This window comes from Podarcis gaigeae (genome assembly GCF_964106915.1).
Source record: "Podarcis gaigeae genome assembly, chromosome: 3".
NCBI classification, from domain to species: domain Eukaryota; kingdom Metazoa; phylum Chordata; class Lepidosauria; order Squamata; family Lacertidae; genus Podarcis; species Podarcis gaigeae.
In genome coordinates, this window is record NC_139680.1 from 122,273,544 (window position 1) to 122,286,077 (window position 12,534).

Genomic DNA, 12,534 nt, shown 5'->3' on the forward strand with positions numbered 1-12,534 from the left:
GCACGTTTCCTGGAGGCTTTGCTTTTTCCTCCACATAATGCTCTAGTGTGTGTGCACTTAGTTATGCCAAAATCTCAAGGGGGAGAAAGCCTCTGCAAATTCCAACAGGCTCCGTGGGTATCCCAAGGCTTAATTCCCCCCCCCCCCCACACGTTTTACACTTTATGTGACTGTTGTTCTGATTGTTAAGTCTTTTTACTATGATTTTGCCAACAAAGGTCTGTATACAGATAGGTAGCTGTGTTGGTCTGCCATAGTCAGAACAAAATAAAATAATTCCTTCCAGTAGCACCTTAAAGACCAACTAAGTTAGTTCTAGGTATGAGCTTTCGTGTGCATGCACACTTCTTCAGATATCTGAAGAGTTCAGGTATCTGAAGAAGTGTGCATGCACACGAAAGCTCATACCAAGAACTAACTTAGTTGATCTTTAAGGTGCTACTGGAAGGAAAGGTCTGTATAGTTCAAGCTATGGTTTTCCCAGATATATGGAAGTGAGAACTGGACCATCAAGAAGGCGGATCGCCGAAGAATGGATGCTTTTGAATTCTGCTGCTGGAGGAGACTCTGGAGAGTCCCATGGACTGCAAGAAGATCCAACCTCTCCATTCTGAAAGAAATCAGCCCTGAGTGCTCCCTGGAAGGACAGATCGTGAAGCTGAGGCTCCAAGACTTGGGCCACCTCATGAGAAGAGAAGACTCCCTGGAAAAGACCCTGATGCTGGGAAAGATGGAGGGCACAAGGAGAAGGGGACGATGGAGGACGAGATGGTGGGACAGTGTTCTCGAAGCTACCAGCATGAGTTTGACCAAACTGCGGGAGGCAGTGGAAGACAGGAGTGCCTGGCGTGCTCTGGTCCAGGGGGTCACGACTAAACTTAACAACAGCCCTCCATCTCCCCGCGCAGCTCCGGACCCGCCATGTTTTCTTCTTTCTCGAAAGAGCAGGCAGCGGACTCCCGCGTGCCCCTCTACCCGTTGTCTATGACACGCCCCCCCACGTGTTCCTTCGGCGCCTGCCTCCCTGCCAATAGGCGTGCGCGGTTTCGGAGGCGCCTTCCACGTCATCTCCGGGCGCCGGAAGTCCCTTTGGCGGCACGTGGAGTCGCTTTCGGCTCCGGTTCTCCGCGGGCGCTCGGTCCCCCGCGCCGCGCCGGAGGCGGCATGGCGGCCCTGTGGAGAGGCTACCAGAGACTGATGGCCCGGCACCCGTGGAAGGTGCAGATCGGCACCGCCGGTAAGAGGGAGGCCGCGCCCCTGCTCCGGATTCATCCCGGCGTGGCTGCGCCGGCGCTCCTTGGCTCTCCCTGGCCGGGGCGGGGAGGGCTCTGGGGCTTGGAGAGGGAGGGCTCCGGGGCAGGAATCTCATTTCCAGGAAAGGGGAAGCAGGTGCCTTGGGATTTCATTTTTTTTAAAATAAGATATTTATTAAAGTTTTAAGAGGTACAAAAGAAAAAGCAAAAAACATCATTTTAAACAAAAAAAAACAATACCACACATCCCAATAGGTAAAGAAAAAATGATAAAATACAAAAGGAAAAAAAATAAAAGAGAAAAAGCAGAGAATTAAAATCCATTAAGCAAAAAAGAAAAAACAAAGAAAAATACAGCAAATCTTCCCATTTCTTATCTTTCATTAGCTTATTTCCCCGACCTCCTCACACCTCCCTTTTTTGTATTCTAGATCAATTATCCATTTCAGCAAATCCTTTCCCTCTTTTCAAATTTTTGTCTTGTAATTTATCTTGATATTAATATAGCTTTACTTTCCCTCCTTTCACCAATTAACAGTCTGTTTTTTCCTAAATCTTTGTAACATTTCTGCTAAAATCACATAAATTCATTCCAACATCATTCTAACATTCATTAATTTTACAATGTTTCTGTAAATAGTCTTTAAATTTCTTCCAATCTTCCTCCACCGACTCTTCTCCGTGGTCTCGGATTCTGCCAGTCATTTCCACCAGTTCCATATAGTCTATCACTTTCATCTGCCATTCTTCCAGGGTGGGTAGATCTTGTGTCTTCCAATGCTTTGCAATAAGTATTCTTGCTGCTGTTGTGGCATACATAAAAAAAGTTCTGTCCCTCTTTGGCACCAATTGGCCGACCATGCCCAGGAGAAAGGCCTCTGGTTTCTTCAGAAAGGTATATTTAAATACCTTTTTCATTTCATTATAGATCATCTCTCAGAAGGTCTTAATCCTTGGGCACGTCCACCAAAGATGAAAGAATGTACCTTCAGTCTCTTTACATTTCCAACATTTATTATCGGGCAAATGATAAATTTTTGCAAGCTTGACTGGTGTCATGTACCACCTGTATATCATTTTCATTATATTCTCTCGTAAGGCATTACATGCCGTGAACTTCATACCTGTGGTCCATAACTGTTCCCAGTCAGCCATCATAATATTATGTCCAACAGGTGCCTTGGGACTTTAAGCGTCCTCTCCTCATTGCATTTGTTCCCGCCTCAAAGAAGCCTGTGCATGTCTTCTTGTTGTTGTTTAGTCGTCTATTCGTGTCCGCTTCTACGCGACCCCCTAGACCAGGGGTCTGCAACCTTTAAGACAAAAAGAGCCACTTGGACCCATTTCCGAAGGGAAAAAAAACTGGGAGCCGCAAAACTCGTCATTATAAAAATAACTTTTTTGTCACTTTTTATTATTATTTCTTTGTTTGACCCCTCAGAATTACTCCTCCTCATAGAAATAAACGTTAAATTAACAAGTTACCTTTTTGTGTGTGTGTGTTCTTCACTCCCCTTCAAAACAGTGACCAGCGTACATGCCCCCTTTCAATGCAGTGACCAGCTTACAATGTAGCGGGCGGGCGGGTAGGTGACGTCGGGACGGTGTGTGACTAACGCACACACTGCCCCCATGTGACGTCACAGCCAGTACAGCGCCCACCACAGTGGGGAGTGTTGGGGCGCACAATGCGCCTCCTCCCCTCGCTAGTATCCGCCCCGGAGCCGCAGCAAAGGTGTAAAAGAGCCACATGCGGCTCCGGAGGCGCGGGTTGCAGACCCCTGCCCTAGACCAGAGCATGCCAGGCCCTCCTGTCTTCCACTGCCTCCCGCAGTTTGGTCAAACTCATGCTGGTATCTTCGAGAACACTGTCCCACCATCTCGTCCTCTGTCTTCCCCTTCTCCTTGTGCCCTCCATCTTTCCCAACATCAGGGTCTTTTCCAGGGAGTCTTCTCTTCTCATGAGGTGGCCAAAGTCTTGGAGCCTCAGCTTCATGATCTGTCCTTCCAGTGAGCACTCAGGGCTGATTTCCTTAAGAATGGAGAGGTTTAATCTTCTTGCGGTCCATGGGACTCTCCAGAGTCTCCTCCAGCAGCAGAATTCAAAAGCATCCATTCTTTGGCGATCAGCCTTCTTTATAGTCCAGCTCTCACTTCCATACATCACTACTGGGAAAACCAGAGCTTGAACTATACGGACCTTTGTTGGCAAGGTGATGTCTCTGCTTTTTAAGATGCTGTCTAGGTTTGCCATCGCCTTTCTCCCAAGGAGCAGGCGTCTCTTAATTTTGTGACTGCTGTCCCCATCTGCAGTGATCATGGAGCCCAAGAAGGTAAAATCTCTCACTGCCTCCATTTCTTCCCCTTCTATTTGCCAGGAGGTGATGGGACCAGTGGCCATGATCTTCGTTTTTTCGATGTTGAGCTTCAGACCATATTTTGCACTCTCTTTCACCCTCATTAAAAGGTTCTTTAATTCTTCCTCACTCTCTGCCATCAAGGTTGTGTCATCTGCATATCTGAGGTTGTTGATATTTCTTTCAGCGATCTTAATTCCGGTTAGGGATTCATCCAGCCCAGTCTCCATCTTCACCACAACCCTGTGAGGTAGACTAGTCCCCCAGTGGCTGAGTGGGGGTCACAAGCCCACTGTTTGACCCCCGGCTGGACTGCCTCCTGGAGAATGGGTGGTCCAGGGAGCTGTGCTGAATTGTTGGGGGGCCGCAGATGGCTCTGACTAGCCGGCCCCCTGCCTGAAGGACGTTGGGCTGCCCAGCTCTTCCCAGGTGGGAGGACCCCACCCCCAGTCAGGAGCTAGGGAAGTGGGGTCCTTCAGTCCACCATCACAGGGGTCAGCAGCCAGAGACCAAGCCCAGATGGGAGCATCCTTGGGTCTTGCCCTGGGGTGCCTCACAGTCGGCTTATATCCTTCAAGTTCATGCGCAAGCAAATGCCTTTTGCACGCAGGCTCCGCGAAATAGGAATTCCGTTTCTCTTGAAATCAGACGGGTACCCACAGTGCCGACGTTTGGCCGCCTGATGAAAATGTTTTTGCTTTGCCAAGTGCTTTTAGATAATTCATTTGATTCCCTCTTGGTCATTGTTCTGCATTTTTATGGTTTTCAAAAATGATTTTAGTGTAGACTGCTAGATTTTATGAGTTTGCGGCTTATAAGTGCCCTTAAAAATCAAAAGCACTGTCCAAAAGCCAACGCCACCTGCAGGTCTTCATACCTGCCCCACAGCAAAGGTGGTGGAACGTTGTATGTGACTGTAAGTGTGACAAGCCTGCCTAGCTGTAGCTAGGGGGGGGGGACTTTGCCTTTACCTGAGCTGTGAATGGTGAAGGCCTCACCTGCAAACCAGGGAAGACCCGCCTGGCGCCTTAGCAGGGCTGAGTCCCCTTGTGCAGCCTCTGCCTGGACTGGGATAGCACCCTCTGCCTGGACTGGGGCCAGACCCTGCCTGCAGCAACTGCCGCTCTGGATTTTGTGCCCCAAACAAGTTCTGAAGCAGCAGTCCTCCCCACCCCAGACTCCCCAGCTCCTGGCCACCAACCTGGATGGCTTTAAAAGAGGATGAGACAAATTCCTGGGGAGTGGGGCTATGGAAGGATATTAGCCATGATGGCAGCAATGCTTCTGAATATCTGAATATTGCTGGGAACCGCAAGAAGAGAGAGTTGCTCTTGTGCCCAGATCCTGCTTGCAGGGTTCCCACAGGCATCTGACTCACCTCTGTCAGAACAGGATGCTGGGCTAGAGGGATCATCGGCCTGATCCAGTTGCTTCTTATTGGGTTCTTCTTGTTATTTAGTTGTTTGTCGTGTCCGCCTCTTTGTGACCCCCTGGACCAGAGCACGCCAGGCCCTCCTGTCTTCCACTGCCTCCCGCAGTTTGGTTAAACTCATGCTGGTGGCTTTGAGAACACTGTCCCACCATCTCGTCCTCTCTCGTCCCCTTTTCCTTGTGCCCTCCATCTTTCCCAACATCAGGGTCTTTTCCAGGGAGTCTTCTCTTCTCATGAGGAGGCCAAAGTCTTGGAGCCTCAGCTTCAGGATCTGTCCTTCCAGTGCGCACTCAGGGCTGATTTCCTTCAGAGTGGAGAGGTTTGATCTTCTTGCAGTCCATGGGACTCTCAAGAGTCTCCTCCAGCATCAGAATTCAAAAGCATCCATTCTTCGGCGATTAGCCTTTTTTACGGTCCAGCTCTCACTTCCATACATCACTGCTGGGAAAGCCATGGCTTTAACATAGCTTTTAATTGGGTTCTTAAGTTCTAACATTTTTTATATCGGTTGCCAGGCATTGCAAGTGGGGAGAGTTGCCGCTCTCTTGCTTCTGCCCTTTTGGGGGGCTTCCCATTGGGGCATCTGGCTGGCGGCTGCTGCTGCTGCTGCAGGGTGGGGGGAACAGGATGCTGGAGAAGGTGGAGCCTTGGCCTGGAAGAAGTCCCAGCAAAAGACGAATGGATACAAAAACTTATGGAATATGCAGAAATGGTGAAACTTACTTGAAAAATAAGAAATTAAGATAGCAAACTTTTTATAAAAGAATGGAAATGGTTTAGGGAACATTTACAAACAAACTGTAAACAGATAGGAACATTGACAGAGTTATTGTAATAACCTGCAGTTTTATAAGAGTATATTTTAAAAGTAGATGAGTAAATGAGCAAATTAAGTTAATTTGTATATGCAAAAAATGTTAAAAATAAATTTAAGGAGCCACAGAAAGAGGTGGAAGGAAGTCAAGTTTTGAAATGTTAAAATGATTGTAAAATTATTGAAATGTCTAAAAATGAAAGTCTGAAATATAAAATGAAAGGGTGGGCCTTGGCCTAGATCCAGCAGGGCTTCTCTTATCTCCTCCCTCCTCCCCCTGCTTCACTTCTCCTGGGGGGGGGGTGTCCATCCTTCCACCAGGTGCCATGGAACTGCCGCCTGCCGTGTGTGTTGGGGGCGGGGAGTGGCCACTGAGTGGCGCTGGCAGCCTCCCAAGGCTCCTTGCGGGTGAAGTCATCGCCCGGGAGTCGTCAATCTCTGTGGTGCGGCTGGCACAGAGCGACTCTCATCCCATTACACTTGGCCCGGCTGCCAGCTGCGTCATACAGGTGCCACCTCTCCCCTTCCCGCCAATCTGGGTGAGTGAATGAATGAATGGAGCTGGGAGGGAGCCTTTGGTGGCAGAAGCTGTGAGTCTGTCAATGAGCAAGTGGAGAAGCTGAGCCAACAACACGCTGTTTCTGACACGGCATCCAAAGGGGGGGGGGTCCCTGTCTCTTGGGGGCTGAACATCCCACCCAAGGAAAGTCTGCACAGGCAAGGGCAGGGAGGGGGGAGGCATTAGATAGCAGGCATTGGGACTAGTTTGGGAAGGGGCCCTTGCATGAGAAGAGCCAAACGTCCTGTTCTCACAGTGACCAGCCAGGTGCCCCCAAATGAATGACAGCCCCCCCTTGCCCAGAGCATGACCTGAGCCCAACTCAGTTCTGTGTGCTGCTGCCTTTCAAACCTTCAGATTCACAGAAACTCTCCTCTTCTTCCTCCTCCTCTGCTGCAGATCTGGAACACCCCTGTTTCCTGGGGACTCTGGTGTTCTTCAGGAAGGGGGCGTTCTGTGACCCTCTGTGGGGGGCGTCTTCCAGTCATGGGGCTGGCGCATACTTTTCCAGGGCACCAATTTCATGCTCAAGGCCAGAGTGAAATCTTGATGTTCATTCCGCTTTGCCATCTCGTTGGATTTCTCTTTCCCAACTCCTTTTCTTTTGCCTTCCTGCCAGGAATAGCTGGGGGGCAGAGCAGTCACTGAGACAGGGGGCACATTTGGCATTTCTGGCAGATTCTTAGAATGGTAGAATTGGAAGGGACCCCCAAAGCCCATCCAGTCGAACCCCCTTCAGTCCAGGAATCGCAGAGTCTGTGTAAAAACCTCCCAGGAAGGGGAGCCCCACCCTCCTTGGGACCTGGAGGTCAGAGCATGCAGAGGAAAGGGAGGCAGCTGTGCTGCTCTGGAGACCCTGGCTTGCAGGCTGTGGCTGAGCCCCCTCCCTCGCTCGGCCATGGCCCCCTTCCGTCTCCCCTCTCTGGGGGAAGAGAGGCAGCTTCTCTTCTTCTGGGCACAGGGCTGTGTCTTCTCCCTTTGCCAGCACCCTGGATCTGCTCCAAGGAGGGAGGCTTGACGTCAACAGATAGCTGGCAGGGACTTTTGGGGAGGCAGTGGCTCAGAGGCTCTGCCCCCTTGGCCAGAGACCAGAAAAAGCCAGGCCTGGGCTGGGGAAGATGCGGCTTGGCAGAAATGGAGGCAGCCCTGCACCCCCTTTCCTCCTCCTTCCAACCCAGCAGTCTATAGTTTGCTTCTATTTTTGCTGTTTGGTCATTTAGTCGTGTCCAACTCTTTGTGACCCCCTGGACCAGAGCACACCAGGCCCTCCTGTCTTCCACTGCCTCCCTCATGCTTGTAGCTTCCAGAACACTGTCCCAGCATCTCATCCTCTGTCGTCCCCTTCTCCTTGGGCCCTCCATCTTTCCCAGCATCAGGGTCTTTTCCAGGGAGTCTTCTCTTCTCATGAGGTGGCCAAAGGATTGGAGCCTCAGCTTCACGATCTGTTCTTCCAGTGAGCTCTCAGGGCTGATTTCCTTCAGAATGGAGAGGTTGGATCTTCTTGCAGTCCATGGGACTCTCCAGATTCTCCTCCAGCACCATAATTCAAAAGCATCCATTCTTTGGCGATCAGCCTTCTTGATGGTCCAGCTCTCACTTCCATACATCACTACTGGTTGCTTCTCTAGGCAGCATCATAAATTGTGGAGTTGGAAGGGACCCTGAGAATCATCTAGTCCAACCCTCTGCAACACAGTGATCACAACTAAAACATCCCTGACTGATGACCACCCAAACTTCTATCTTTTTGTAAACCACTTTGAGGGACCCTCCCCCATCAAGCGGTGTATGAATTTTAGGAAAGAAATACATTGTTTTGTGTGTACATGAGGTTTTCCACGTGAGGAGCGTCCGCACAGCTGAGCCTGAAGAGTTTCCATCTGGCGAGAACTGCAGCCCCTGAGCCTCGAGATCCCGTGCGGCTGGTTCGGCTCGGGGGGGGGGGGTGTCGTGTGTGGCCCTCCCTCCTTTTCTGCCCGGAGCAAACGAGTTGGCCTTGCCAACCAGGATCAAAACACTCAGGTTTAATTCCAGTTTTCAATCCGGATCTTCAAGGCAACAAGGAGCCAACTGTGCTTTGGCTCAAGCCAGGAGTGAGTCATTTGACTTGTCCTCTGGGGCTGGGCAGACATTGCACCCCACCCACAAGATGATGTTGCTTTTGCACAGGGACCCTGGTGGGCGTGGGAGATGTGATTTCCCAGCAGGCAGTGGAGAGGAGGGGGCTGGCTGGACACAGCAGCCGGCGGACCCTGAAGATGATGGCCATCGGTTTCTGCTTTGTGGTGAGCCAGGGCAAAGTGGGTGGCACAGGAGCACCAAGCCAGAAGGGCCTCCGGGCTGGGAGACGTTCCTCTTGGCTCCTGGGGAGACTGCTTCCCCAAGGGGGCTGGGCCAGGGTGGGGGCGCCTTGACCTGGCAGGCCTGGGTCTCCCTGGTCCTCTGTGGCTGTAGGAGGAGGCTCTGCCTCAGTTGCTGTGCTGTGACCCCGGACTGCCCCTCTCCCCTGCAGGGTCCGGTCATTGGAGGCTGGTACCACGTCCTTGACCGTCTGGTGCCCGGCACCACCAGGGTGGCTGCGTTCCAGAAGATGCTGCTGGATCAGGTCAGGGGCCTTTCTCCGTGGGATCCCCAAAGGCAGGGCTTTGCGGGCTCCTCTTCCACAGCTAAGGAATCCCTGGCAGGCGGGCATCCGACCTCAATTCAGAAACCTCCCCGGAAGGAGAGTCCACCACCTCACAGGGGTCTCTCTTCCGCCGTCCAACGGCAAAGCTTTCCCTAGTGGTTCATCTCCTTTCTTGCATTTAAATCCGTTGGTTTGGGTCCTCCCCTCTGGAGGACCAGCAGAAAACAAGCTGGCGGCTTCTTTGGGCATTCGAAGACGGCTGCCATATCTCCTCTCACTGCTCCAGCCCCCAGGACGACTTGTTCTGATGCTTGGTTTAGCCCCTCTCTTTGTCAGCTGCACAGGGGCGGGTGGGGAGGGGGCCTCCTGGGGGGCCAGGGAGCTCTTCCTCCTTCCCAGCTCCTTGGTTGAGGTCTCCACCTTCTCCCCAGGGATCCCCTCACCTTCCTCCTCTCCAACAGGCCGGCTTCGCCCCCTGCTTCCTGGGCTCTTTCCTGGCTGTGGCAGGAGTGCTCAACGGCCTGTCCCTGGAGGAGAACTGGGACAAGATCAAGCGGGTGAGTTGGCTGCAGGGCAGCTGGCAGGGAAGGGGTGTGGCCATCTCTGGAGCGGCTGAGTTGCCAGGGACCCCCTGGTCATCTAACATGCACCCCCCACTGCAATGAAGAATCCCTGATTTCTGCCCTTGATGCTGCCAGTATTGGGGCATCCCTCTGCCTCTGTGCTTGTAGACAATTGCTCTGCCAGAGAGTTATTCCTCAGAGGTTTCCATTCCGCCTTCGGAGAGGCGTTTTGGGACGTCTTCCATGGCTGGATCCAGGTCTGACAAAAGGAAGGACTTCTTGGCCCAAGAACACTTAGTTAAGCAGCGGAACTCCCTTCCACAAGGGGCAGCGATGGCCACCCATTTGGATGGCTCTTAGATAAGGGAAACTCTTCTAGGACAAAGTTGCTAGTCCTCATGGCCAAAGGAGAGGGAAGCTGACGCCCTGCTGTGCCCTTCCCCTGCTGGATGAGGCCAGTGGCCCTTCTGGGGCAGCCTCCTTTTCTCACAGTGGCTGGCCAGGTGCTCCCAAGGGAAGCCGCCAAGCAGGATCTGAGTGTGAGAGCCCTCGCCTGGTGGGGGGAGAGGGGCCACTGGACGAGGTGGCCATCCCCTTTGCTCTGGCCCTGCTCCCCCTCCGATGTCCTGGCCTGCCCCTGCCTATCCCTCCAGCCCCTCTGCCCTTTGAGCTGCAGCATCTGCCCCCCCCCCGGCTGCCATTCTGCCGCCTCCCGTCCTGCAAGGGCCCTGCATGACCCCTGCCAATGTCTCTCGCGTCACCTGGACATCCTGGTGCAGGGATCCAGCCCGCCTGACACACGCACAGCCCCCTCCCCATCTCTTTCAAGAGCCTTTTCTTCCCATCTCATCTCGCTGTGGACTGAAAGACTCGGCTGCTTTACTCACCAGAGATGAGTCACAGGAGGATAAATGTCACAGTGACCCCCCCCTCCTGAGGAGCTGGATGTGCCACCAAGAGGGAGAGGGAGGGGGGTGGAGAGAGCCAAGCAGGATCCTTGGGGGAGGGGGGTTAACGCACCAGCACCCCTCTGCCTTTTGCCTTTGCCTGACCCCCACTTAGGAGTAGAAAATTGGGGGTCCCATGGGCCAGAAGTATAGAGGGGGGCCCATGGTGGGCTTCCCTGGACCAGAAGGGTTTCTGCTCCCCCAACCCCGCCAGACTTTTCCAGGACCGAGCCCCAGCTGGCTTCAGGTGCCCCAAAGGCAGGGGTGGGAGTGGCTGAGCCTTTGCGAAGGGGGACCCCCCCGTGTCCCTCAGGGAGGTGGGCCGGTTGGAAGCGCCCTGAGACCTCCGAGTATAGGGCGGTTTATAAATTCAATTAATAATAATAAATGACCCCTCCATGGAGTGCTGTGAAGGTGACTGGGGAGGGGGAAGTCTTGGAAGGAATGGGGGTTGTTTTCTAAGGGGGGGTGAGGTGAAGTCTATGAAAGGAAGACCAACAACATTGTTATTGTTATTCTTTGTTAGATTTATATTCCACCCTTGATCACAAGATCTCAGGGCAGTTCACAAGATCAAACTCCAAGGCACAAGGAGGACAGCTTGTTTCTGTCTGAGAGAGAGGAGTCTGGGATAAACTTCTGGAGACGCTCCCTGGCTCTGGGCCTCCCCAGAAGTCTCCCGGAGGTGCCTGGCATGGAGAAGTCCCTCTCGGCAGGGGTGGGGTTGACTGAGCCATGGGGGGGGGGGCCCTGCAAACCAGCCAGCACTCAACCCCCTCCTCTCTGTGTTGCAGGACTACATGGATGCCCTGATCACCAACTATTACGTGAGTCCTCCGGCTGCCCCCTGGCAGGACCTGCCTCCCTGTGCCGCCTGCCATCCGCCCCCCCCCCCAGCCCTGCCTGGCAAAGGGGGCTCCTTGGCTGCCCTTCCAGAGGCTCCACAGGATCGCCTGGTCAATCGGTCAGCAGCATCTCCCTGGCAGCCTCCAAGCTCAGCACATCACAGAATTGTAGAGTTGGATGGGACCCCCCAATTGTCACGCAGGAATCACAGCTCCCCTTCCCCTGGTGGCACTGAGAGGTTTGGGCCTGGGGGTTTGGGGAGGGGTCTTCCGGCCACGCTGCTTCCCCAGTGGCGCATCTCTCGCTCCCTCTCCCTTTCAGATCTGGCCGGCTGTGCAAGTGGCCAACTTCTACTTCGTCCCCCTGAACTACAGGTAAGACCTCCCTTTCCTGCTTGCAGGATCCGCCCCCCTTGGCAGAGTCGCTGCCCCTCAGCTCTTTCTCTGCCCCCCAGGCTGGCCGTGGTCCAGTGTGTTGCCATTGTCTGGAACGCCTATCTCTCCTGGAAGACCAACCAGCTGTGACCGGTGGAGGAGACTCATCCTGACTCCAGCCCCTCTGCACCCGACTCTTGTCATCCACTATGGCCTGCCTGGCAATCTGGGCCCTGTGCACCCACCAGCCCCACAACCAAGGGGCCAGGCTGCTCCATGCACCTCCTCCCCAATACTGCCCCCCAATGGCAGAGAGAAGCCCGGAAGCCCTGAGATATGGTTGGGCTCCAGGCCCCAGTTGCTCCCAGCGGCTGCATGGCCCTGTTGTCAGGGTTGGTGGGAGCCACAGGTTCACCCCCGATGGGCCGTATCGCCTGGAGCTCCTTACTGTGTCTGTTTTGGATGGTCTCTGGCAAGGGAAGCCCCCTCTGCCTCAGCACCCGGCTCCCAGACTGGCGAAAGCAGCCCCAGCCCCGCATGAGGGTCGAGGGCGTCATTCTGTGTCATTGGGAGGCCCCAGGGGTGCTGTGACCCCTGCGCCCCACTGGAAGCTCCTCACTTGCCTCCTTTGTTAGAGCACAGTGGGGAGAAACAGGCAGACTCTAGCCCTGGGGTCAGCAAACTTTTTCCGCAGGGGGCCTGTCCACTGTCCCTCAGACCTTGTGGGGGGCCGGACTGTACTTTGGGGGGGGGGAACGAATTT

The 12,534-nt window shown here is 53.6% G+C and overlaps 1 protein-coding gene across 1 annotated transcript; it reads left to right on the forward strand.

Moving 5' to 3' along the window:
- Nucleotides 1-1,083: 1,083 nt before the first annotated feature.
- Nucleotides 1,084-12,516, forward strand: MPV17 (mitochondrial inner membrane protein MPV17). Its single transcript, XM_083733874.1, has 8 exons — nucleotides 1,084-1,093; nucleotides 1,155-1,237; nucleotides 8,585-8,700; nucleotides 8,928-9,020; nucleotides 9,503-9,598; nucleotides 11,346-11,378; nucleotides 11,719-11,771; nucleotides 11,852-12,516. Exons 2-8 carry the CDS (start codon nucleotides 1,165-1,167, stop codon nucleotides 11,919-11,921), a joined length of 534 nt encoding a protein of 177 aa, XP_083590000.1. The 5' UTR covers nucleotides 1,084-1,093; nucleotides 1,155-1,164; the 3' UTR covers nucleotides 11,922-12,516.
- Nucleotides 12,517-12,534: the final 18 nt, after the last annotated feature.